The sequence below is a fragment of the Copadichromis virginalis genome, linkage group LG20 (genome assembly GCF_057382275.1).
Source record: "Copadichromis virginalis isolate Kocher_CV1m ecotype Utaka linkage group LG20, C_Virginalis_male_GT1.1, whole genome shotgun sequence".
Taxonomy (NCBI): Eukaryota; Metazoa; Chordata; class Actinopteri; order Cichliformes; family Cichlidae; genus Copadichromis; species Copadichromis virginalis.
Window position 1 is genome coordinate 17,917,522 of NC_140637.1, and position 27,400 is coordinate 17,944,921.

The following is a 27,400-nucleotide window of genomic DNA, read 5'->3' on the forward strand; positions in this document are numbered from 1 at the left end:
AATAGGTAGACATGGAAAATGAACTACTGATTTTGAACTTTTTGTGCAATTTGTATATTGTAATAATAATGCATAGCTATTAAAAAGAGATGACTCGCTGAAGTTCAAACCAAGCATCAGAAGAAGGAAGAAAAACGATTTAAGTGACTGTTGAATGATTGTTGGTGCCAGAAAAGAAAAGTTTGATTATTTTAGAAACTGTTACTAGGAATTTCCCACACAACCATGTCCAGGGTTTGCAGAGAACGATAGAGGAAAATATCCAGTGAGCGGCAGGTCTCTGACAGAGGAAGGCTTTTTGATGTCAGACGTCAGAGAAGAAATCCTAAACTGCGTCGAACGAAAGGTAACAGTAACTCAGATAACAACTTACTCCACTCAAAGTATGCAGAGAAGCATTTCTGAACACTTAAAGTATCCAGCCTTGAAGAAAATAGGCTATAGCTGCTCACCAAAATTGGACAATAGAAGAAATAGAATATTTAGATGCTAGGATCAGAATTTGGTATAAAAAAAAAACACAAACATGAAACTTGGCTCAATCCTCCCTTGTAAAAGTTCAAGCTGGTGCTAGTGGTGTGGGGGATTATTATTTTTATTTTTTTGCACATTTTTTGGGCCCTGAGTGTCATTTGAATTACACAGCCTACCTGAGTGCAGCTGCTGAGCATGTCCACCCCTTTATGAATGAAAAAACATTGAAGTTGGTTGTGCTGGCACGGAAAACATTCAATGTAGTGTGCCCATTTAAACACAGAAGGCAGTTCCAAAGATTATAATTTGGTAGATTTAACAAATAGATGGATTCTTTCTATTGATTCAAACAAGAATGAAACAGAAAATGACAACTAAGAAGTGCTATCACTGCTACTGAAGTGATTCAGTAAATGAGGAACATTTATGCCACAAATGCATTCAGTTTTTTTTAATTAACAGTACGGTGATCCAGTGTAACACAACCATGCATTCAAGTGAGAAACTATCTCTTTACATTGCACGGTAATCACTTAAAAGGTTCAGCAGTCTCCTTAACTTACAGGCTCTTTCTTCTCAGCCTTGTGGTAACGAGGTAAGAGGTCTACCAGGCGAAAGAGGTGGAGTTATATAGACTTCGGGGTGTGTCCTACAGACCGACAAGGAGCAGGATACATGCTGTATGCTGGTGTCATGAAGGTGGAAAGGGTTTAGATGTGATTTTAACGATGACAAAGTGTACCCATTCTTTGATGGCTGTTTCCAGCAGGACAAACACACTATGCCACAAAACTCAATCAACTAAAATCGGGTTAAGTTGTTCGATGTGCTCAAATGACCGGATCTCAATCCAACAAAGGACACTTGGCATGTGGTGAAACTCTGGAAGAGATTCAGTGTGCACCAAAATCTCTGAGGAGTGAATTAAGGCAGTACCTACAAGGTGTACTTGTAGGTAAAGTGTGCCGTGAGTGTATTTTCTCCTACAAATTTTCTTGCACCAAATAGCCCATTGGTCGTTTGGTTGCTAGGCAGCGCACCATCCATTCATCTTCAGTGTAGTCCGCGTCACACATTCATTCACTTCCAGCCGTCTGCCAGAAGACAACAGCAAAGGTACTGTGCTCTGATATGCTACTCCCCACGTTTCTGTCGTTAGCGTGTGGCCGAGGTGCAGGACACTTATAGCCGATATCAAACAGCCGGGCTAGTATAGCATATAGTCAGGGCTAGTATAGCGGTCCTTGTTCAAGTTTTGTCACGTTGTCCCGTCCTGGAATCAGCTGTGTAACTGCCGACACTTAGCGTGGATCTGCATTGTACGTTTGTGTGAGTAATACATGTTCTGTATTTACAGCATAAAACGAATTTTAAGAGACTCAAAACACTGTGTGCAACACGAATAAGTAAAATGTAAAATTGTAATAACAAAATGTGGAATACACAAGCAGGGGTTCAGCGTTTATGTGATCATCCGTCCTAGCAGGAGTCAGGCTTTGATTTTGTTAGTATGAGAGAATTTTATGTATTATTATCACTTTCTTCTGGGTTGTTGCTGCTGTATCTTCAGTTACGATGCATTTTTAAGCACCTTTTCTGTTCTTTTCTGTTTATAGATCTTTGAGGCATTTGATGGAAAATGACATTTTCTCTTGATCCATTTAACTTCTTTTTTCCTGTCGGAGAAGTCCTGAGTGTGTGTTGTCTGACCCTCCAGCATGAGTAATGGACTACATCTTCTTGCACATCACCACCTCATTTGGCTGACTGCTTGTTGGAGGCTGCATATTAAATTCAGTGTTCAGTCTCTTTGGGTGTTTTGTGTGTGTGGATTGAACACACTTTTTGCTGTGTGTGTTGGCGCTTGGCAAATTTGTGAATCGTGAGTGCTAGACTACAAGGCATGATGGTTTACTCCTTTGTGTACCCTTTTTGGAAGACTGCAATAGTGTCACTTTCGCTTCACGAAGCACCGCATGTGACCTACTTTAGAGTGTGTAAAATTAAACTAAGAATAAGTGACAATTCATAGCTTTAAGGGATGGATTGATAATGGCTTTGATCTCTAAACTTTGGACTGCATGGACTGCATGGAAGACCAGTAAAGACTGGAACCACCTGGTTTACTGACAGAAACACATAAATACATCATAAAGACAAGTGACATGCTGCAGCTATAAATGCTGCATTGCACTGAATACCTCATGTGATCTGTGTTTCTGCGGGGCTGACTGGTGTTTTAGTCTATTTCATGGCTCTGTGCCTTCAGTGAATAATTCTGCATCTGAGCAGAGGAATTTTCTCTGTATTTTTGTTGGCGCTCACCTCTTCTACTTGGGATGTGTTTGGAGTGATGCAATATAGTTTCAATGGGAGTAATCCATTTTGGAGAATTATCGCATGCTATTAAATAGATGTGGTTTAACAGGTAGAAAAGCCTCTGTATAACAATATTTAAAATTAAATGGGTGCACAGATTTCAGATCAGATCAGCGTCACCTGCTCTGTCCTTGCATCCCTTCATCCTTCAGTGCCTCCATCACGCATTTTTCTAGCTACACCAGTCATTCCATTTGCAGCACCATCTTTTCATCCTTTTTTCTTTTATCTTTCTATGCAACATCTTCTCACCTGCAACTCTTTCCATTCACTTCCATGTTCACACCTACCTTGCATTGAATCTTTTTCTTTGCTCTCAGCTGAGTGCCTCTCTGTCTGTCACTACAGTGGCCATGGGAAGCTGTGCACTCAAGTAGTGTGCTCTGGCAGCCAGTCCCACCGTGCAGCAGCCTTTTCTATTATTAAATGTAACAGGACCTTTACTTTCACAGCTTAAGATCTCACTGTAGAAAGATTTCCCAGCAAGTAAATCAACAGATGATGTTCCAGCAAGTAAATCAACAGAAAAAGAAACCCTGAAGCCCCACAGAGAAAACAGACTTACTTGCTTTCCTGTATTTTCATTCTCATTCAGCACATGCATAATAAAACCGCAATATATTTGTTAATTCACGAGGTCTGCACGATATAAAAGAATGGAACTACATTTAGATTTACTGGTTTCTCTTTCAAAAGAAAAAGAAAAAAAAGAAAATGGGATGATGAGCAAAGGGAGGAGACCTCAAGGTAACAACCTAATTGGGCCTGGCAGCGTCCCGGGGTGGGGAAGTTTGAAATCACTGTTGTGTAATCTTTAATCAAATCTTGCATTGCAAGCAGAGAGTCTGTGAGGTTAAATCACAGTTGGAACAAATTGTTTTGTAGCTATTTTGTCTTAAGTGGAACATTTAATTAATATCTTTTCCCCCCCATTTTCTTATCACTGATAATGCATTTTTTAATAACTGCATGTACCACTGTGACATCTTTAGTTATAATCAAAGAAATTGGGGGGACACAAGTCATTCTGGGTCTCTTCTTGTGTCACTATTGCAAAAAATGTTTTTGACAAAGTGTACATTTTATTTCATTTTAGTGAAAATGAAGGGACATCACTTACGCTTTCTCCATCTATGGAACATTGCCAAAAATAAAAACAACTTCCATTTCAGTGACATAAAACAGATTATATTCATGCTTATCTATTCTCACCTTGACTGCTGTGTTTTGTAAAGCGTTATCTCAGCTTTACTGATCATAAAAGGCTACAGCGAGGCTGTAAAGCATGAGAACGCGTCTCTTTTTATGCCTCTTTATTACGTATCTGTTTTGTAAGTGACTGTTTTGAAAGTTTAATTGAAACTGTACTTGTCGGTCTATAATTATCTGTCTGATCCATTACTGTGTCAACAGAGCTCTTTTTATCTGTCCCTATATTCAGACTTGCTAAATGTCTGACTCATAGTAACCTTATAAACTTAAAGTCATTGGCTTTTTTCTTCTTTATTGTTCCTTCAGTCAGTTTCCACACAGGTTTTGCTAGATTATATGTGTATTATTTATATGCTGGTTCATGTGAGGCCACTGGCTGCTCCTGAGACATTCTTTCATCATACATGTAAGAAGCCCCGTTGGCACCGTGTCAGACATATACACATGCAGCTCTGTGAAGTTGCTCTCTGTGACAGCACATTTTTTCTCTCTCCTGTGCTCTTGCCCTTTTAATGTTTGATGTCCAGTATATTATCGAACCCTTTTGTAAATCACAGCCCCGCCCGTGATGTATGAAATACAAGCCTTTTGTCGTTAACATTTCTGAGGGGATGAGAAGATGCATTAGAGGGCGTGCTGTTTCATTCTGAGAACATGGGGGAGGGATAGTTAATGTGATGAAAAAGCAGAAAAGGCATTCTGAATGTTTGGGTTTTTTTTTTTTCATAGATTTTCCACCTTTCTTCATTAAAAGTCACTGTGTTGTGCTTTGAAATCAGATATCCTAATTATAAACCTGTCCTAGTGCTGTTGCAACCACAACCAAAGAATATTTAAATCTTCATGCTGATGCATAAAAGCCTTTCTTTTTTTTTAAAGAGACTGGATGGATAATTTCCCTGCCTTCTGAATTATTCATCTGCAGACTGTATTTATGTGCATTCTCCACTCAGAGGAAGATGTCAGTTGGACCAGTGCAAACAGCTTATTAGACTGAAAGTATAGTCTCTCTTTGAAGGGATTTAAATGAGTCACTGTTGCCCTGCATCTATATTTATTCTTGATTTTCATCACAAGTTGCCTTTGCACTGTTTCTAATTCAGCAGTTTCATTACCTGCCAAAGTGCATGGCCATAATCACAGAGTTTTACTTGAATTAGTTTACTCTGTGCTGTTCTGAACAGTCACACTCTTTGAAGTCAGCCTCATTAACATTCAGAGGAGCGTCCGTCATCACTTTGAGTCTGTGGCTCAGTGGCTTAGGCCTTCTTTTCTTTTTAAAGTCTTTTGGGAAAATCCTTATTGTCCTTCCCCTGCGTGATGGAGGTGACTAGAGAAATAGTAATCTTGTAAAGAACGAGTTCTGACAGGTTATTTTCAAAGTGCCTAACCTCGCTACTGCACAGATCCAGTCCAACAACAAGAAGCTAAACCTTTAAATAAAGGTCTTTAATCATGTGCCATATGTCATCTGTAAAGTCATTGAGATAAAATGAATTACTGCAGAATTTTATAGAATTGATGCATTTTAAATGGTGCAGAATGCAGTAAAAAGCAGGCACACTGTATTCCAGTATTGCTGCAGTGCAGGGTACATATGATATCTATTGATTCATCCTGCTAGCTCTGATTAGCTTCAGTAAATAATGTAACTGCATTTACTGTGGATGATGAAACTGTGTAACCCGATTATCTTTGTGCTGGAATTTAACATGTGCGACTAACAGTAAGTCTTTTATCGGGTACAAAACAGTTAAATGCTAACAACTCTACCATCACAAGGGCTTCGATATTATAAGTTAAGGCATTCAATTCTATAATTTATTCTGTATCTCACTCATTATCTGTAACAAACTGGTATCCTTCTTTAGAAATTATGAATGTTGATATGTCTGCATGAAACGGTAATTCTCACTGAAGCATGAAGCCAGCATAAATAATGAATAGTATGTACTGTTCCTCGCTTTGATCGTGTAATATTGTTTCTGCACCAGCGAGCTGCTATGAAGACTCCACACACCAGATTGTATCTGGGGAGCACATTTCCTGACTCATCAACACATCTGCCCTCTGTGACACCACAGTGTAAGGTTTTCTAGGTGACACATGCAGAAGTTCACCTCTATTTTTGGAGACACCTGCTGTTTCACTGCAGAAGCTCTGACCCTCCACCCAGTTCCTTTAGGCTTTTATTGAGCTCTTAACAAAAATAGACGCTAAACCCGAGGATCTGATTTGGTTTGATTTTGACTATCTGGTGTATTAGAGAACAGATGAAAATTTTCAAGTGGGTCAACTACCTAGATTCAAATTATTTGAAGTATTCTTTGGAAGGGCCTTAAATAGACTTAAAAATAATTATTATTTTAAAAAAATCTCCAAGGCAATCTCTTTTTAAATAACAATTAAGATGTCTTTATTCACATTTAACCCAAAAAACTCTGATGGATCTTTGTATGCAAGTCCTTAATCAGGGAAATTTCTCTCAAGACCCATTAGTGCAGTTACTTGAAGTGTCTTTTTTACAGATTGCACACGATTTTGCAGTCTTCCCCTTATCGCTAAGAATGCCTCAAATTTGTTTGACCTAAAAATTGCAACAAAATCATGCAGAGAAGGAGAAAGGTTCAATGATTAAAATAGGTAGGTTTGATGACATTAATGCACGCTACGTGCCAGCTATCACAACAGCTTAAAGTCTGTGACAGAATTTTAACCCATGCAGACCCAAGGAGAACATGCAACCTCCACACAGAAAGGCTGCAGCCAAATGGTGGCATCAAACCCTTTATTTTGCTTTTTTTCATAGAAAAGTTTATGAATAAAACTTCCATTTATCAAAAATGTTTTATGAGAAAATTACTTAGTAATAACTGATTAAAATCAGACATTTTCTGTTAAAATAAATTCAAATTTGTCTTTTTGGATGAAAAATTTTGATTTGAATATGTATTCCAATAAATACTTGATTTATTGTGCGGCATATCTCATATTAATGTGAACCTTTCCGGTTTCCAGCAGAGGGCACTGTGACTTTGCTTTCTCTTAAGCACCACTTAGAAATGAATATATGCTCATGTAGACACTTGAAGTCACCCCAGTGTAGAGGTACTCTGTGTCTTATCCAACTTTTTTATTGAGCCTTTCATTGCCACCTTATCTGAATACAAACAGCTAATATTACACTGGTCAATTTCGCAATAGTTTCCGGTGGAAATGTGAGGCATCAAATTTACTCCCAGCGTGAGAGAAACAGGATTAAAAATTACCCTTTAGCTTTTTGACATTTATCTACCGACTGTGGGATTTAAAGCCGACTGGAGCTGGGCCGAGTCTATCTCTGCTGTGGCGAGTCATGTATTGATCACCTGGCATGAAGGCAAAGTCCTTCTCAGTCGCAAGGAACCATCCATCACAGAGCTGCCCCAGACACAGTGGAGAGATAGCACGGCCCTGAATATGTACCAATTTAAGTGAAATAAATCTTTCTCGGCAAAAATAATAATAAAAAAAAAGATCAATGAGCAACATGTCCCTGGGGCTGTTGTGCTCTTCCTCTATAAGATTATAATTGTCTAAAGAAGACACATTGCCATGATTTATTGATCTCATGATATTAGCTATTGGTAATCCCTTTTAAAATTTGAGATAATACCATTTCATGGGATAAAGTCGCATAATGACTCCTGTTACCAAAGATAATGGTCAGTCTCCTGCTAATGAAATTAATAGAAGTGGAACCAGACCAAAGAGCTGCACATAAAGGGTGGAACATATGGGGCCCATTCACTTTAAGCACACTACAACAGCACCTCTTTTCTTTAGCCCCTTCCACCATAATATCCTGGCCCCCAAACAGCAAGGCTATGAAAGGCCACAGTGTGCGCGTGAGGCTGTTTGCAGCCGCTCCCAGAGGCCCGAGGGGCACGTGACCTCAGTGGGAGGAGGATGGGTCAGTGGGCTCGCTCTATTCCTTCCAGTCAGATGGTCTGCAATCATTACTGTAACTTCTTGTTATTTTTGAATGCGTGCTAGAGGAGGCCAAGTATGTCCAGATATTGAACACAGGATGTGAAACTGATCTTTAGAAAGTGAAGAAGAAGTGAGATGGAGAGCTGAATTAAAAGTGAAACATAATATTAAATACTACTTAAAGTTTCTTGAAATTATGACAAAGTGAATTGGAGTCATAAACCTTCTTCTGTCTTCTGGCCAGTGCGACTTGAGAGCCGTGCACTCTTAGACTCATTAAGTGAAGCAAATAAACTGTAGTAAAAATGAAACACTCAGATATAAAGCACCTCTTATTCTTCAAAGAAATTTCAATTCAATTCAATTTTATTTATATAGCGCCAAATCACAACAAAAGTCGCCTCAAGGCGCAAAAGCTGCCCTTTAAATATTCACTTCCTTCAAATATTTGTATGGTACCCCATTTCCTCCTCAAACTCACCCTCTCCAGAGATCCACGTATATGTGTGCTCTTTGTAAAGCCAAGTAACGGAAAAATATTTACAATGTATACAGCCGCCATAGGCAGTTTGTTCATCCCAGTGAAGTATAAATATTGTGGAATGATTAACCTCGTTCTTTCAGGGGCTGTTTGCTCTTTAGCATCTACTGGTTAGTCCTTCTCACCCAAAACATTAATAATTTTATCAACCTTGAATCAATTAAAAAAAAGATAATTTAAAAGTAAGTATGCCTTGTAGATTGTGAGACATTTCAATTCCATAAAAGGTCATTCGAATAAACAGTTTGCTTTCTTGTTTTTTATTTGAACAAAATTTTTGTTGAGCCAGCAGTGATATGCTTCGCCTTAAACCACATGCTAGTATGTAATAGATTAGATTAGTAATGTTTATTCGGCTTTAAACAAACCCATACATTAAAGGAAATCAAATAAAAAATGATGACCCACTGAACAAAAGCCTTTGCATGTGTTGCTTGTTTAATCAGCATCTGCTTCTCTTCAGACGGGCTCAGCATTTATTCGGGAGCAAATTTCCTGACACATAAAACACATAAAAATGAATGAGCGATCTTTACCTCTGTTCTGTCCACTCCTCACCCCCTCTTATACCACACACCAACTTGACATCAACATCTGCCCTACTGCTGCAACCCTTTCAACCGCCCAGACTGAAAATAAATTATTGAGATTATGGGGCTGAATGACTGCAAGAGGGAGCATGCAACCTACATTTTCACCTGCAGTACTAGTAACATTCATCATTGTCATTTATTAAAATAACAAGGACTCTGATTTGAACAAGGTAATAATGGATATTTAGATTTTTCAGCCCTAAATGAGAAAATCTACATCTTTGGGACACCAAGGGTCCTTTGCAAGCTGTTTTTGCTGACGGTGCTGTGTCTGTAGTTTCTCTAAGTGCGACGACAAAGCTATCGGGAAAGGATCTCCTTGTTTTTTTTCTGTTCTCCCAAGAGTTTTCCTGCCTGTCTTCCTGCCCCTCCACTTCCTTTAAGACAAAAGAGGAGCCAGTGCTTCTCAGAGCTCTGGGCCTTGTTCCTGAGGTGATGTGATTAAAGGCTTCTGTCTGGGCTGCATTCATTCAAATGCATCACACGCACCACAGCTGCTGTACTTAATTGAATTGTCAGGGCAGGAGACTGAAGGTAGCAACAAGACTGACAGGCTAAATCAATAGAGTGGTACTTAAATAGACTTGGGCTGTGGCGGTACTATTATAAAGATGTTTGTTTGTAATTGAACTAATGATTTGATTGTAGATGTTTATGTTTCACGTGATATAAAGATTTTCAGGATGTAAAACACATTCATCAGTCCTTTAGCTCACTACTCATTGATGCAATATTGTGCTGCTCTCATGTTCTGTATTTGCAGATTTTTACTGTATTTTTCTTATTTTTGTTTGGGTTTGTTTTACTTTATTACATTTTAAAATGGGCTTTATTGTTTTATCAGCTACTGTAACAGATTTGCCTTTTTAACATCTGTCCATGATCTGTTAATTGATCACAGAGCAGTTTCCTTGTTCTGTGATCAATGATGTTCCAAGACTTTGCTGTTTGGCAGGTAATGTCATATTATCCTTTGGGTGAGCATTACACAAAACACAAGTTTTAACCTGACAAAAGCTGAGGTGGGTGTGTATATGTGAGTGTGTGTCACTGGGCTGGTTAAAGGCAGCAGTGTTTCTGTTGTTGGCCTAATGTTGCCATGAAACAAAATAATATATAAAAACATATAAAGAAGCATAAGTTAAGCTTAAAATTTTTTTTTACCTGCTTATCTGATAGCCATGCACTTATTTCAGCCACGTTAAATAAGATTCCAACACATTAGGAGCAAAAACGCTCCCTTCTGTAGGTAACAGCTGAAGAATGGCCACACAGTGTCTTGGTGGTTAACACTGTGGGCTCACTCAGAGGACCTTACTGTGGAACTTTTTCCAAACCACTTCTTACGGGTGGAGTTCGCATCTTCGCCCGGTGTCTGCGAGGGTTCTCTATGGTTTCCCTCTCTTCCCCCTGTGGTCCAAAGAGATGCAGTTAGTGGGATTAGGTTAACTGGTGATTCTAAATAGCCCATAGGTGTGAATGTCAGTGCGGAAGGTTGTCTATCGCTCTGTGTTATCCCATGTCTTTGAAAAACATATTATTCAATTCAATTCAGTTTTACTTACACAGAATCAAATCATAACAACAGTTGCCTGTAAGGTAAACACTCTACAATAATATGAGGTTAACAAGGTTAATCGTGCCTTATTTTGAGCCAAGAGCCACAATTTCCTGATAAATACAGTTAAAAAAAGAGAGAGAAAAGAAATGCATATCACTTCACTTTAAGATAAGCAAGATTACGTATCAGTCATAGTGCCACTCTGAAGCTGAATACCTTGTTGTGTGGGGCTATTGGAAAGCACTCAAAATGTGTTAATAAGCAGCTTTTTGCTCTCTGGTCACCCACTCAGTGTCCAGAGATGCACCTACACCAACAGAGCTTTGATGTTTTGTCTGCACTTCACAGTTAGCTATAGTTGATATCACTAGAGCAAATCAGCGCAACGATAAATTGTTGGTGTTATGGTTTTCTGGTTTTCTGGAGGAAACCCTGGCATGATTGTAGCCACACAAAACAATTAATATCAGCCTCAAGGTGGCACTAGAGATGAAGTGTCGGGATCAACCAGGTTTAAGTAGCCTTAATTGTGCAAACTGCCGTCCAGCTGTTTTGGAGATTTTTCAGAGACCAACCACCTTAGAGACCCAGAGGGTTTACCGTGAGTGAGACTCTGTGTCTGACTGTCAAAAAAATCAATTACAGCAACAATCAATATTATTCAATCAAGTCTTTATCAGCCAAAGATCTATTCAGTAAGATAAAGTTAGATTGTCTCGCACATGGCCAAGAGACAAGGTGAAGCCTACTACCAACAAAGTCAGCCAAGGACTGCGGTACATTGTTTTTTAGGTGATTGCTGTTGCAGAGGAAAGTGGTGATGTAATTTTGGAGAGATGATGCAATTGTCTAACAGCTTCATTGCGCTTGTTTAGTGCACCCGTTGATTCATTACGTGCTTCTCTGGTCAGTTACTGGGAGTGCATTGCAGTTAATGTAATGAAGACATCATTGGTCCTTTGGGAGATTAAAGTCTGGTTTGGTAGATTTGACTTAGTTTCCATTTTACACCGTTTCATTTCAAATCAGCTGTTGCCAGCTAAAAACACTGCTTTTCCCATAAACACAGCTACATATGTCCCGCCTAACAGAAATCATGAAAACATCTGTTGTGCTCATCAGGCATAATACAAATGCTTTGGAAGTGAATCTATGTCAGATAGCTGGGTGACTCTTGTGACTGCAATCCTTCTTTATTCAGTAATCCATGACAGCATTGTTGTCACTCCTGCCAGTTTATCAGATGCAGCAGCCTGCCAAAGGAGAGTCTACAGACAGTCTCCTTTTGTGTCCAGCCTTTCACGTCATTTGATTGACTCACTTAATAGTAAAGCAGGAGAACTGTGTGTTTCATTAACCCTCATTTTGCGTGCATACCGCAGGTGATGGGTGTGCAAGAGATGAGCTGAAGTAACAGATAAGAAACCTGTTTAGAGTTTTCACGCAGGTGTGACAAGACTCTTAGAATAGGACATCTGTGAAAAATGATGAATTATCTTTCGATGTACTTGCTTGACCAGCTCTTTTTCCAGTGACATAAGAGGTGGGAGAACAACTGTTGCTTGACTTGTTTCACAATGCCAAGAGCACCTCTGCCTTGCTGACATCATATACAGTATTATTCCCAGGTTTATGTGTGGACTCACTGCTGTCAGAGCTGTGTGCTTATAACTACACAAATTTTAAGTAAAAATAGACATGAAGTGTCTTGTCTATGTTCTTGATGCTAAAGAGAAGGAATACAGATACAGACAGTAAGTCAGCAAAACTGCGTCTCTTCCCCTGGTTCCCAGAGGTGACTGGCATGGTCAGCAGCCCTCCCTCTAGCCCCCTCCCACTCGTCCTCCCGCATCCTCTTGCCGTTTCTACCCTGCTTGCGAAGGAGGAGTGCGAGTGAGCAAGGAAGAGGCAGGGCACATCAGCTGTGGGAGTGGAACTCAGACGGCAGGCAAAGAATACAAACACACACATTGACATGCACACGCACACATGCTCAGTCAGCGTAAGTGACACAAGTGCTGGCTCCATTCAGCACTGAGTAGACTGACTCACAGCTATCCATTAGCCAGCATGCCGCATAGAAAGAGGAGTTTCACTTTTGGAGCCTATGGGGGGTAAGAATGAAAATCCTATTGATTCCTAGATCACTCATTCATCTTCACAGAGATGGATATCAAGTGTGAATGTATGTGTGCTTGTGTGTCTGTTTCTAGCACCTGCTTTGATGACTCTGCACATTCTGTGTCTGTATTGGTGCTTGCACGTCTGTGCTGCTGGTGCTCTGGAATCCTGTCATTTAAAAAAAGCAAACAAAAAACAGCTTTTGTCATAAATGTCCTGCTTATTAGTTTGATATCTTTCTATTCCATCCGATACTAATGCTGTTGTTGTTTCGTGGTCATTTGTTAAGGTATTAGGGTAACTGTTCACAGTAATGGCGAGGTAAAATCAGGTGACAAAAGCTATAAGGTGACAAAATCAATATGTTAAGATTCAAGTTACTAATTCTATCTATTCCTGTGAATCCATGCTGTTGTAATTGTGCACTATGTTTTTTTCTGTATGAGACTGATTTATTGTCATGTTCGCCTTTGATGTGATATTTTATTGTTTGTCTATGAGGAAAGAAATGTGTGCAGTACACTTGAGTGTTTGTCACTGGGCACTTATGTCCGCAGTGTATTTATTTGGCCCACTTGAGCTTTTACAGGACACTGGGCATTAGAGTCAGCCAAGAATGTTTTTAATGGTCAAAGAGCAGGTGCCCCAGTGCAACTGGATGCCTGACAGTGAAAGCGTTGTGTGTGTGTGCATGTGTGTTTTTTGTGTGTGTTTTGAGTATCTTCAAGAAAGTAGAAAACTAGCTGGGACATTTGCTGCTAGGCTGAGCAATGTATCAATTTTAGCGAGTGGCTGCAATGACAACATCAGCATGTTTGGCTGTTGGCCATTCAGAGGAGGTATGTTTTCAGGGCCTTATCTCGGCCTCCAGGAGCCCCAAGGACTGCAGTCTCCAGGTGTCCTATACTTTGTAGCTTAGCACTGCTTTTTGCTGAATTTGAATGTTCAGTGAGTTGCAAGCTGTGATTTTCCTCTAAGTGAGCTGTTACTAGTGGAAGGGTCAAACGTGTTGATCCACACACCCATATCATATTACCAGTTGTAAATATTTAAACTAGCTGTAGTTTTGTTTTTTTTTCTTCAATTTTGTCATGGTCGGCTGTGTGGCTGGCAGGCAGGAGTGGTGGACCCAAAATGCAGGATTCTCAGGACACGAGGTTTAGACAGAAAATGCAGCTTTATTGCTGGAGCAGAACATCAAGATAAAATAAAACTCACAAAAGCAAACAAAACTCTAAACAGAGATGCAGGAGGACTGGAAATCCTAAACACGCAGCAAGTGAGGGTGAACAGACGTTAACGATGCGACACCGAGTAGGGGAAGACACAGACACTAAATACAAGAGGTGAACGGAGCAAAGAGGAAACAGCTGGGAGACACGGCTGACGTTGATTACACTGACGAGACAGGGAGAGCACAAAGCTGAACGCACTGACAAAGGACACAGACCTACAAAATAAGACAGGAAGCACACGCCAGACAGAGACAGATTCGTAAACAGGCATAATGACGTCATGGACAAACAGAGGGACATACGGGCAGAGAAGACCAAGCACAGGCAACCTAAACCAAACATAAGGGCAAGATAACAAAACCTAAACCAGACATAATCATCATCGTCATCAACATCATCATCAGATAACTAAAGAATCAGAATATAATTGTAATCAAAACAGTATCACCAGAGAATAACCAATCCATAATGCAAAAATAAACCAAAACATAAGAAACTCAAAATGCTGGGTTGACCCGACCCAGGACCGTGACAAATTTCAGCTACATGATATGATGTGGGGAGGTTAGCCCGATTTGCAGTGTATTTGTCAAACCAACAAGTTAGTTTCGTTTAAATTTTCACACAAATTTTAATTTTAATGTTAGAAAACACTCCTCATAAAACAGAAATCTCATGTTTTTGCGTTTATGCATCACGGTCTGCTACTGCTGCTGTTTAGAGCTGTTCTTACCAACTGTCAAGTATCACTAGTGTGTTCAGTAATGAGCACATTAAGATTTGACACATCCCAGTGAGAAGGTAATGGGGTAGAAAAGCAGCACAGAAGTGAAGATTATGCCTTATTCTAAGTCTTTTCACTCTCTGTTTTTCATTTTCAAAAGAGAGACCTAATGTAATATAACAAAACCTCATATAGGAGTAAATTCGCAAATTCTAGTCTATATATTTCATTAAGTGTTAAAGCATAATTGTAGCCCTGCCCACTCCATTAGAGGACATCTAACTGTTCCCTAATTGGTGCATCTCTTGTTATTTTCAGTTAATAGCTAGTGTAGTTAGTTTTTGAGGGAGCGCACAGCTGGTCAGATAAACCTATAAAGATGTGAAATGTGTCTATATATCATTCTACATGTGTACAAAATAAAACATTACAAAGTCAAACCGTTTACACTAACCTTTTGCTGTAAGGAGTTCTGGTTCTTAACAAGTAGGCTGATATGTTTGCACTCGTTTTCCCCAGTTTGTCACACTCATAGAGTGGAGCATGGATTGAAGGCAGTGAGAAATGTAGACCTGCTCTTGGTATAAAGTGAAGCGTGTGCTTTTTCTGGTTAGCGTTGTCTTTGAATGCACTGGCATTTCAATAGGTCAGGGTGATTGCTAACATTAGGGAGTAATATGTAAGACACTCTCATCCCTGCATCCCGTCGACATTCACTTAGGTGAACATGATCCCTCAGTTTTCAGCAGATTATTCTTTCTTTGACACAGCATGCTCATAATTTTAGAAAGAAAATGGCGGGGCCACTTAATTTAGGTGTGATTATTTACCTTCGGTAGGTTATGGAACCCACTTTCTTTCTCTAAATTTCTTTTACTGAATACAGAAATTACCAGACTTTCATATGCTTTAATGTGACCTTTAATGTGAGTTTTTGGAAGTATTCCTTAGTACTGTTACACACAGGACATATGTTATATGTTACATATACATATGTTTCTGTGTGTATCTCACAGAGATAAACACAGAGCCGTGACTTGTTAAATGAACTGAATGCTCTACCAATAAACCCATTGACAGCTTTAGGCAGCCTAAACAATGATGCTGTATGTGGAAGTGTCCCATTGAAAGACTGGAAGAATACTTCTCAATCCTGTTCAAAAACAGCTGAATGGAAAGACAGGCACTGTTTTGTAATCTGAGCAGGCCTCAGTTGCAGTACATATTCTCTGGTCAGCTGATTTGAAACTGCCATTTCTTCAATTAAACAAGCCCACATACCCTTTGGAAAAAATGTTGTTTCACAGTGTGAGATAAAATACTTCACAATAACTGTCATGGTCCTGGGTCGTTGACCCAGCGTTTTGTGATTATTTCCCTCTGTTCTAGTTATTCTGTGTCCTCCCCCCTTGTGTCCGGTTCGGGTTCTAGATTTCCTGTTTTGTTCTGAAAGTCTGTGTCTGTTGTCATTGTGTTCAGCTTGTGTCCTCCAGTCATCATGTGTATTCAGATCAGCTGTTCTTCCCTCCTGTGTGCGATTACCCGATTACCTTGTGTGTGTGTGTATATATAGTGGGTGTCGGTCTGTGTTCGTTGTCGGCTCGTCTGTGTTTCTTGGTATCCTGGTCCTTGGTCTGCGGCTCTCTGCTCCGCTCTCCGTTTTGTAAGATTTCAGGTTTGCTCTTTAGTTTCTCCCAGTTTAGGTTTGTCATTACTCATGCTTCATTGCCTGTTTTTGCCACTGCCACCGTGTAAATAAACTTCACTCGTATCATCAGTTTGCTGCATTTTGGGTCCTCCTTTTCCTCCACTCCACACGGCTCACTCCGCCAGCCGTGACAGTACGAGCCGACCAAACATGGACCCAGCGGCATCCGCACCTCCCGAGGAGCTTCGGGAGGAACTAATTGACTCTGTTTCCAGGTTGGTTAACCTATGGCTCGAGCATGAGGGGGAAGAGTGTCTCCGCGCTGTAGAAGCCAGGCTACAGCAGCTCATCTCTGCTCACTCCTGGCTGCTGGACTCTCTTCACCCGCTCGCACAGGACTTCATACTCAACGAACTGCACCTTCACCCACCAGCCGCTACCGCTTCCCAACTCAGCCCGGCGGCAAAGATTTTGCCCGGCCCGCCGGAGGTTTTGCCCGGCCCGCCGGAGGTTTTGCCCGGCCCGCTGTCAAGCAGAGAGACACACCACATAATATTGTAATCAGTCCTCAAAAGCTGGCCAGCCCAGAGACTGTGACACACTCCAGGGCCTCCCCAGAGGCTGGGTCCCAGCCCCCGGCCGACTCTGGACCCCTGGAGATTAAGAAGCCAGCTGAGGACTGTATCCGGCTGTCGCTGCCCGAGCTGGGTCAATGCTCTGTGCAGCTGCAGTCTGCCTTGTGTTTGCCAGAGGCCCGTGTGCCTGCTGGTTCTGACCCGTACCTGCCAGAGGCCCGTGTGCCTGCTGGTTCTGACCCGTACCTGCCTGCTGGTTCTGACCCGTACCTGCCTGCTGGTTCTGACCCGTACCTGCCAGAGGCCCGTGCGCCTGCTGGTTCTGACCCGTACCTGCCAGAGGCCCGTGCGCCTGCTGGTTCTGACCCGTACCTGCGCCAGAGGCCCGTGCGCCTACTGGTTCTGACCTGTGTGTTCCAGGGGCCCCGGTGCCCACTGGTCCAGAGACTGTTTTCGCTGGGGGGCCCGAGGAGCCCGTCCAGCCTCCTGCTTCGCCTGCTGGGGGGCCCGAGGAGCCCGTCCAGCCTCCTGCCTCGTCAGCTGCAGCTTCATCCATGCCACGGGCAGCAGCAGCTTCTTCCACGCCTGCAGCGCTACAGTCTCCGGCTTCCACGCCGTCGCCTGCTGCAGCCTCATCATCCTCGCCAGCTGCAGCCTCCGAGCCTTCATCCTCGCCCGGTGCAGCATCGTCATCTGCCTCGCCTGGCCCGGCTTCGGCCTCGTCATCTGCCTCGCCTGGCCCGGCCGCTGCTTCGGTCTCGTCTGGTGCTGCGACGGCCACGCCACCTTCGGGTCCCGAACTGCCGCCTCGACATCGGCGGTCATCTACCAGGCCGCTGGTGGAGCGTCATCGTCAATATGGACGACCTCCTAGACGCCGCCGCTGCCTTCCGCGCGGTCGGCCTCCAGACTTGTGTCATCGTCGCCATTGCTGTCCGCACGGTCGGCCGCCTGAACTGTTTCCCCGTCGCTGCCGTGTGCACGGTCGGCCCCCTGAACTGCCTCCACTCCGCTGCCTTCCGCTCGGTCGGCTTATGGATCTACGTCGCCGACGTGGCCGGCCTCAGAAGATGAACTGTCCTGGACTTCTGAGTTGTCAGCCTCCGGGCCGGCCTCCTGAACTGTGTTTTGTTCTCGTGCTCCAGCATGTGTGTTTTTGTTTTGGACAATTCTCTCGGTTCGCTGGAGCTTGTGTTGGTCCCTCCGTCCTGGGCCCCCGCCGCCCGCCCTGGGTTGGTCGTCTGTTTTTGTTTTGGGCTGTCTGGAGCCAGCCCTTGGAGGGGGGGTACTGTCATGGTCCTGGGTCGTTGACCCAGCGTTTTGTGATTATTTCCCTCTGTTCTAGTTATTCTGTGTCCTCCCCCCTTGTGTCCGGTTCGGGTTCTAGATTTCCTGTTTTGTTCTGAAAGTGTGTGTGTGTGTGTGTGTGTGTGTGGTCGGCTCGTCTGTGTTTCTTGGTATCCTGGTCCTTGGTCTGCGGCTCTCTGCTCCGCTCTCCGTTTTGTAAGATTTCAGGTTTGCTCTTTAGTTTCTCCCAGTTTAGGTTTGTCATTACTCATGCTTCATTGCCTGTTTTTGCCACTGCCACCGTGTAAATAAACTTCACTCGTATCATCAGTTTGCTGCATTTTGGGTCCTCCTTTTCCTCCACTCCACACGGCTCACTCCGCCAGCCGTGACAGTACGAGCCGACCAAACATGGACCCAGCGGCATCCGCACCTCCCGAGGAGCTTCGGGAGGAACTAATTGACTCTGTTTCCAGGTTGGTTAACCTATGGCTCGAGCATGAGGGGGAAGAGTGTCTCCGCGCTGTAGAAGCCAGGCTACAGCAGCTCATCTCTGCTCACTCCTGGCTGCTGGACTCTCTTCACCCGCTCGCGCAGGACTTCATACTCAACGAACTGCACCTTCACCCACCAGCCGCTACCGCTTCCCAACTCAGCCCGGCGGCAAAGATTTTGCCCGGCCCGCCGGAGGTTTTGCCCGGCCCGCCGGAGGTTTTGCCCGGCCCGCTGTCAAGCAGAGAGACACACCACATAATATCTCGTATCATCAGTTTGCTGCATTTTGGGTCCTCCTTTTCCTCCACTCCACACGGCTCACTCCGCCAGCCGTGACAATAACAGCATGATTAGCAATCAGTTCTGGTTCAGCAGATGAAGCTAGAGCTGGCATCATCTGCTGAATCTACCATAACCTTCAAGCATATTGTTATTAAAGTGGTCTGAGAGGGAAGTAGACAGCTGCACCTCATCTGGGGTCAGTTTTTAGTTCTTAGAAGATCTAGTCTGTGAGTGAAAACGTTGAGCAGTCATGTCTTTTCTAAAAACAACAGGTAAACAGTGTAAAGTATAATAATGCAGATGTGTCGGCTGGTCATGTGCTGATCTCCCCGCTCATCTTGTTTTCTCTTCCTGTTTCAGCTTTAACATAAAAAGGGTTTATTTTAATGAAAGTAGCTGTTTTTCATACTTTGTGCTTCTTAAAAGAAAGAAACAGCGGCTTTTATCTCTGATTTTTGATGATCAATTGTCTAAAGCATGTTATTTCAATTTTAACCGTGAACAATGAGAAGACAGTGTAGAGGAGCTGATTTTGTTTGATGAAAAAAGATAATTACACTGCAAGATAGAGATACTTGAGAGCAGGAGGCCATTCAAGTACCGAAAGGGCAGTGGCAAAACAAATAGGAGCTGCAAGGCAACCAGAGGGCTCTTCAGTGCCTGTGTTCTCATATCACCTTGCATATTTACTCTGACATTCACATCCACAATGACGAGCCATCTGCGGAGAACAAGTGGGAGGGAAGAGACTGACAGAAGCAGTGTTAATTAACTAATGTTCACAACGTTACCATCAAACTTCAACTTATTAAAAGACCAAGTTCAAACAGGTATGCTGCTGCATCTTAGCCCACTGAAGGTTCTTATCTATATCAAATATTATGACATCCTTATGTTGCCTAACAACCAGCTGCAAATGGGCTAAAATGACCCATGTGTACCGTTGATGCACCATTTTCATTTCATGAAAATGACATCTGATTCATATCCTTAAAACTTGGATTATATGTCATATATTATGACACCATTATGTTGCCTGACAACCACCTCGGAACATAATTAATTTTTATAAGCTTAAAAAAAGAACCTGTAACATCAGGCATGTACTGGTCGATTAAAGAAACAGCTGGAAAGGATCTAATTTTTCTGTTAATCGTGTTAAATCTGAACCTAAAGGTTATCTGAAGTACATGCAGGGCTACAAGAGTTGACCAAATCTGATTGTTGTGATTTTTGGCATAGATAATTATGCGCTCTTTATGTAATCAGTACAGCTACTCCAACATGATGTAACTAAAATATAACTGAGAGAAACACAGAACACCACACTACAACTATGTGAAATTAAAGATAACTGAACAAGTCTGCTATACTTGACTGGTAAATAAAAGGCTTGTCATGTGTTTTGTTTGTGTGGTAGATGTGCTAAATATTTCGCTACCAATGTGTCTGTTTTCACATACACTGTATCTAACTGTACTGTAGCTAAATGGGGACATTCAGCCACTTTGTGCTGATTAACGTGGGCTGAATGAGCCCATTGACATGAGCTCATTCAGCCCACGCGGGGCTGAGATACAGTACAGTGTCTAGATCTGGTCACGTTCATCATTGTTTGACAGTGTTTCCCATCACTACCCTAGCTGTTATTTCTGCTTAAGGCCTTGTGCATCTCACTGAGTATATTTTTGAGTCCACTTCATACTTCCACTTCAGTTGGATATAAGAATACTGTATGTCCTTGTGTAGGTTTTAAGGGCAGAAAGACCTTATTCAGAATAAAGTGAATCGGCTCACATTCTGCATTCATCCAGTCATCCACGTTTCTTTAGTTTTGGTGGATAAATAGGGGCATTTTGCTTAAGTGGAACACACTTTGCTACAGACTGAAATCTCTCCAAAACTTTTTGATGGATTTTCCCAAAGTTTTGAAAAGACATTCATGTTATTTATGAAGCCTTTGGTAAGCCCCCAGCTTTTTATTTTTTATCTTGGCAACAAAGGAATGAAATGAAATTTGCTACACCTTCAGGATGAATAGTATTTATGTTAACATCAGCTGATGGCAGTTAACCTCAATACCAGCCCTAATCAGCCAATTGCTCAGCTGACACCCTTCCAACTGGTAAATCTCATATAGAGTGCGCTATTTAAGTTGCTTTAGAGTCCTTCCAGTCGCTGCACTTTAATAGTAACTCTCCAGCTGCTCTCCCTGCTTCAGGCCCCTCATGTCTGGAGATGGCTGTGTAGCCAGGTGTAATCTCCTCTCTGAAATAATGTTAATCGAATATAGCCTTAGTTATATTCGCTGACTTTATCTAAAAGGGCATTTGAAAAGTGAAGCTAGTGCAGAAGTGCTGTAAACATGTATTCTTCCCAGTGGCCTGAAGAGGCTGATTTTTCTAGATACAAATGAAATCTGCTTATGTAAAAGTCTATGTGATAATAAAACCTTGCTAAGCTCTGTCCTCATGAGTTTCAATTGCAAGATTCATTTAATACAGCTACATCACTATGGTCCCTGTCAGAATCACAATGAACCAAATAGCAAGACTTTCTTTTAAAAAGCAAGTTTTGGGTTGTTTTTTTTGCTACCACATGAGCAAACAGTAGTCCTGGGTTACTTAGTCACACCCACACCTGACTAATCACTTTGGGTTTCAAAGTATCAAGAGTGCAACTGATAGTGGATATCAACTATTTAGTACAGTCTGTGGTTATGCTCAGTATTTACTGCAACTAATCAAATGTTACCCTGCAATCACGTTAGCAAGGTGTCGTCTTTATTCAACAGATAATAGGTTAAGATGGTTAAGATTTGTGACCTTTTCACTTCTGTTTTAATTGGAGAATATTAAGCGAATACTGTCAAGGACTTCAGTTATTCCCAACTCCTGCAGGGTGAACTGGGCGTAACACTGCCCATGACTCCATTAGAATTTACTGCAGCCATAGGGAATTAGAATAATTTCTGTGTAAGCTGGAATCACTGGGATCATGTTTTTTAGCATTAGTTGAAACAACATCTGTTCCTACAAATGACTCTTGTTTAAAATGTGCGTTTGAAGGTACTGACTAACAGCACTGGCCTTATTCTTTATCATTATGCGTTCATTCCCTTAGAACATTAATCCCAGGGCTATTTTCCAGTTTCTTTTCTATCAGTATGTTGTTGTTGTTGTTTTTCTGCTGGTGACAACTACTGTTAGGATGTTTGTGCTTGACCCCTATCTTGATTATGTTAAATTTACAGTGCATCTCATATTTAAGATACAGAATTAAAATGGGAAGAACATGCTAATGCAGCAGATTTGTAGCTGAACAACAAACTTCTTTGCTTTAAGCTGGATTTCCTCCAGTCTAACTCCTGAGCCTTGTCTGCTGACCTACTTGCCACCAGCAGTGTTGCTGACTTTTCTATACATACATACACCACTGGCTTAAGTTAATTCTTTGTAAAGAAGTGAAGGAAATGTTTAAAAGTTTAGCCAGTGATGAGAAGAAATTGCAAGCTGTAGTTAAACTCAGATTAAGTTGAATTAACCAATTGTTGAGTGTGACAGCCGCTGACATAGTGATGACCTCGGGTTTCTGAGACCCGCCTTGAGACTCCTTCATCCCTCCTTGATGTTTGTTTCCATGGTAACCCATTTGTATGTATGATACCTAGCTGAAAGCATACAGGAAACATTAAAAATATATATTTGCTTGTATCTGGCTCTGACCTGAGCTTTAATTCCTGTCTGTGCTGTGATGGGCTGTGAAATTCACTAGTTAATCTCTCTCTCTTTTTTTTTTTTTTAGAAAATCAAATCAAAACAAGGCTATCCACAGTCTTTTCACAGTGAGATTTGAATGTGCAAAATATGACTCATGATACAAAAATGCATTAGCGCAGCCATATTTATTATAGTCCACTTTTGTCCTCTCTAACGGTGACAGAATATTTTTTGTTTTGCTGTTACGGCTGGGATTTTTTTCACCACTGACTGTTGTCTTGCCCGGTACATCTTTACTTTATTTTATTTACACACAGTCTTGTACAGTTAATAGAAATGTGATTTTCAATAGTGTTATACCTTATGCATAACAAATAATAGCATTTCGAATTGCTATGAGTGTAATAATGTTAGTATGTTCAGTCAGTTGGAGACTTATGAAGATCAGATTCAGTTTTCCTTGTTTCCTGTCTAAATCCTAACAGCTCAGAGTCTTTGGTGTAAAGCAAAATCCCTACAGAATCTATCCCATCATATTCTTTCCAGCACAGTACAGCAAAAACATGTTAATTTCATAATCAGTTGGTTTGACGTGTCTGTCATTCCTCTGTCCCGGTTCGTCTGTAGGAGGTCTAAGCTGCTGGGTGCCATGTTTTGTGGTCGAGCTAAGGTGAAGTTTGATTTTCAAATGTTCTGTATTTGTTTTGGACTCTCTGGTTCGGAACCTTTTTCCAATAATCTCGACACACCCTGGTTGATTTCATTTTATGGGAATTCCATGAAACCTGAGAACCTGGGTGAGCAACACAGGATGAGGTTGAGGAAAATGTTATTCTTAGTGATGCAGCACATACGAAAACAACTTTAGCCGCTTCACAAGAGCACAGCCGATGGCTCATGAGCCCTATTCTTCTCTCCTAAGAACCAGTATGAATTCCATTTAAGATGGAGCGCTGATTTATCTACAGACACGTGTCTGTTAGGCTCGGTGAAATCAACACTGGTGGTAGATTTGAGATAAAACGGCACCACAAATTCCATCTGGGTGCCATTATCCGTCACTTGAAGGCCTGGGGCTGAAAATGATGAGTGATCTTCTGCACTGAGGGGAATCAGGCGAGAACCTACTGTAACAACACAAGTCTGTTGATTCGTGACTCCACAGTGCAATGAACAAACAAACCCCCCCAGGGCTTGTTTCCTCTCAGTAAGGCAGTTTTCTAAGAAGGAGGAAGCTTTAGGCTTTCATTTAGTTTTTGAGAACTTCTCATAAACAAAAGAAGAAGTAAGATTTTTCTTTTTAAACCCTTGGTCCTTAAGTTACCTCATTGGGGATTTTTTGGTAATCAATGAAATGAAGAGATCTTTTTATATGAATGGAAACTGGACTTCCTTCCCCAGAATGATTTCTGAGCTCTATGCTTGTGATTTTTGGCCTATGACTCTTAGTATGACATGTTTAATCAGTCTTTTCCCTTTTTACAAGACTTAAATATCTCAAACTGATGGATTGTCATAAATTTACTGTTAGTGCAACATGTCTATATGCTGCTGAATGGTTATGATACTGTACTGAGCCATTCATTTTTTCCTAAATATGAAGAATAAAACTAGTAATATGTATGCACTTATCTAGTAATATAACAGTTTAACTAATATAGCGCATGTAATGAGTTTGACTTTACAGTGCCACCATCTGGTCAAAATGTGTATATTTCTAATGCTATTCAACAATATCTGCTACAGCTCTAATATTCTCCTCACCTTCAGCTGAAGTTTGTAGTTAGTGTTAAATGCTAAGTGGCAACCTGAAGCATTACACATTATCAGAGCGAACATGGTCAAAATGCTAAAAATGCCCATCTACAGCTTCACAAGGGTAGCTACTGTGGCATGGTCGTTTTCTGTGTGCTTTTCTGTTTTTCAGAGAGCAAGAGTCACTTTCCAGAAATGCTCGCTCCTCCGGGTGTTGCTGTGCCATGCACACTAATCATCTCCACGGAAGGATGAGTAAGAGTTCTAAACCATGGTGGCCTTATTGGCAGATACAGAGTGAGAGCAGGCAGAGACCCAGCTTGGGGTTTCGGGATGTCTCCTTTCTATGTCATGAGAGACACAGTCAGAAAGGAGGGGGAAATCAATCGCATTATTGGCTCATTTGTATTTAATTTACACCGTCAGGTGGTGTATCATCTTTAGCACTGCTCAGGAAAGCATGTAAGATAACATATTATATAAAAAAGGTATTCTTTCTTACTCTTTTCTAACCACACAAGAGGAATATCTGCAGCTTACTCACCAGAACCAAATATTCACCTTTTAGACACTTAAACGCTGCAGCCCGAGAAAAGCTGTAGTTTTTTGTTTGTGATGTTTTCAGAGTAGAAGTAATTGGTCTTTTTTGTGTGTGTCTTGTGATTTAAATCTTGCCACATGGCCTTGATTATCATGATGAATATCTTTCTGTCTGATGAGCAGAGCAAGCCCAGTTTGTTATTAATTGCACGTTAGGATTAACCTTCTGCTGCACGCACAGTGCCATCTTTTGGCAAAAACGGGTTTCTACATTCTCATCCCCGGAGTTCCCAACCCTGCGTCATCTGGTTATTGTTTCCAGTGATTACTCCTGCTTAAATCTGTTTATCCAGAGTATGTAAGGACAGATGATAGTTTATTTTGGAGTGACAATGTGCACTGAGCCTGAAAGTGTCGACTTAAACTGAAACATGATTCACTTTGTCTCAGAAAACACCAGACTAATAATCATTCCTTCATTCTGGGAAATGATGCTTTAACAGATGGCAGGAGTTATTTCAGGGTAACCCATCTTGATGCATAATCAACCTCTTTCACTTCATTGAACTTTTTTTTTAAGTGCACTTTAAATTAATCTGAGTAAACTTGCAGGAAGGCAAATGAATGGAAACTACATGTACCTGTTACTAGGTGTTATATTCCTCTTTGTTTTTAGACTTAATTATTAAGTCTAAAAACATTTATAATTTATAATTATTTGATATAAAGTTAAAAAATATATCAAATGTACTTGTTTTTAGGAAATGCCGACATAAGCACATTAAATTAAACATATTTATTTGGGACTGTAACAGCTGCTGTTTGTTTTTGTTTTTCAGAGTGGACAAGACATTCTCCAAGGCCAGAAGCTTATGGTACGTGTTCCTTCTGTAATAAATGACATTCCTTTTGTTTCAATAAGCAAACACAGCCAATTAAAGTTAGAAATCTTAAAGCTTTCTTCTGTTGATGATCAATGTCATTGACTCACACCAGCTTTGTAATTTTTAAATGTGCGAATCAATGCAGTGAGTAGAGTTAAGTAAGATGAATGAGCCTGTAAAAGTTAGAGCAGATGGGCAGCAGCGGGGAAACAGATACCCAGTCCGCCCTGCCATCTCTGCAGTGCTGGCAAGGTTGGAGTGCTGCTGCGAGTGGCACATGGAGAGAGGCAGGGATCTGAGCATGCACACCTCCTGCCACTGCAGATACACGACACCATTTCTGAAAGCTTTTAGGTGTGGTGGCATGAGTGTCTGGCCCTCGTCCCCCTCTGTCTGAATGCAGCACATTAAACAGTGCTCCACCATAGTATCATCCTGCCTTCCCTCTGGAATACAAATGCAGGAGGATATCTTTTACCAGCCAGGCCTGCATTACTCAGCAGTGGCTGAGCTTGTTTGCACAGGCTGTCGTCCGGCCATCAGCTGCTGCTGCCTGAGACAGAATGATTGCACCTCTTTGTAAAGAAGAAGAGTAAACTCCGGACCAAAATAAAGATGAAGAGGAGGATCTAAAACAGCACTGGAGATAAAAGACTTCTGGGCGTGAAGAGGAGGGAAGGAGGGGGAAGCAACTGACTGGATGAGGTGACGCTGCAAATAGAAAATGTGGGGCCTGCATTAGAAAGCCAAGATACGATAATACAAGTTCATCAGTCATACTCGTTTTTTGGCAATCTTCTTCAAATCAGGGAATAATTCAGCACTGCTTGAAAAATTTGGTGCAGTGTTTAAAGCTACTTTACATTAAGATCGCTGGTTATACCCAGCGGGGCAGATCATCTTTTATCAGCAACATTGGCGTTGCCTGGATAAAGCAACTGTGAAAGTGCCATCTGACAATCTTTTTTTTGAAATCAACAAGCACTGACAGTTCATGCATCCAACTGCATGTTGGACATGGCTGGAAATCTGAACTGTAAACTGTAAAAAAAAAACTGGCAGCAAAACTTTAACAGAACTCAGCAAAATGCCGTGCTCACCTTTCCGAATCGGAAGGCCAAGAAAACTCTGGTGAGTTTCTGATTGACTTGACTTTAGATAATGCTGATAAGAACTGCATGACTCCCCAGCCGTTTGGGAAACAGATTTTAATATACATACACAGGATTATCTTTGTTATCCTTCTGTTGTATTCATACTGTTTACAATATAGATCCAATGATTAGGTAGAATATTCTGTAATTCATGACAGGAGAGCTGACCAGATGCATTTAATATCACTAAGTCTTAAGATGAAGTCTTTCCACACTTGCTGCTGATTAAATCTTAAATGATCATCTTTC

At 41.5% G+C, this 27,400-nt stretch overlaps 1 protein-coding gene across 7 annotated transcripts in view; it reads left to right on the forward strand.

Annotated features, from left to right (window-relative positions):
* Window positions 1–1,558: 1,558 nt before the first annotated feature.
* Window positions 1,559–27,400, forward strand: part of LOC146684598 (rap1 GTPase-activating protein 1-like) — a 56,095-nt gene continuing 30,253 nt past the window's right edge. For 2 of the 7 annotated variants that reach the window (XM_085442759.1, XM_085442760.1), the window contains exons 1-2: window positions 12,665–12,846; window positions 25,953–25,988. In XM_085442759.1, the coding sequence (XP_085298885.1) occupies window positions 12,803–12,846; window positions 25,953–25,988 (80 nt within the window). In that variant the 5' untranslated portion in view covers window positions 12,665–12,802. Of the gene's footprint in view, window positions 1,591–12,662; window positions 12,847–25,952; window positions 25,989–26,301; window positions 27,129–27,400 lie in introns of those variants that run through there. The other 5 variants (XM_085442765.1, XM_085442756.1, XM_085442758.1 and 2 more) reach the window with 5 other exon arrangements.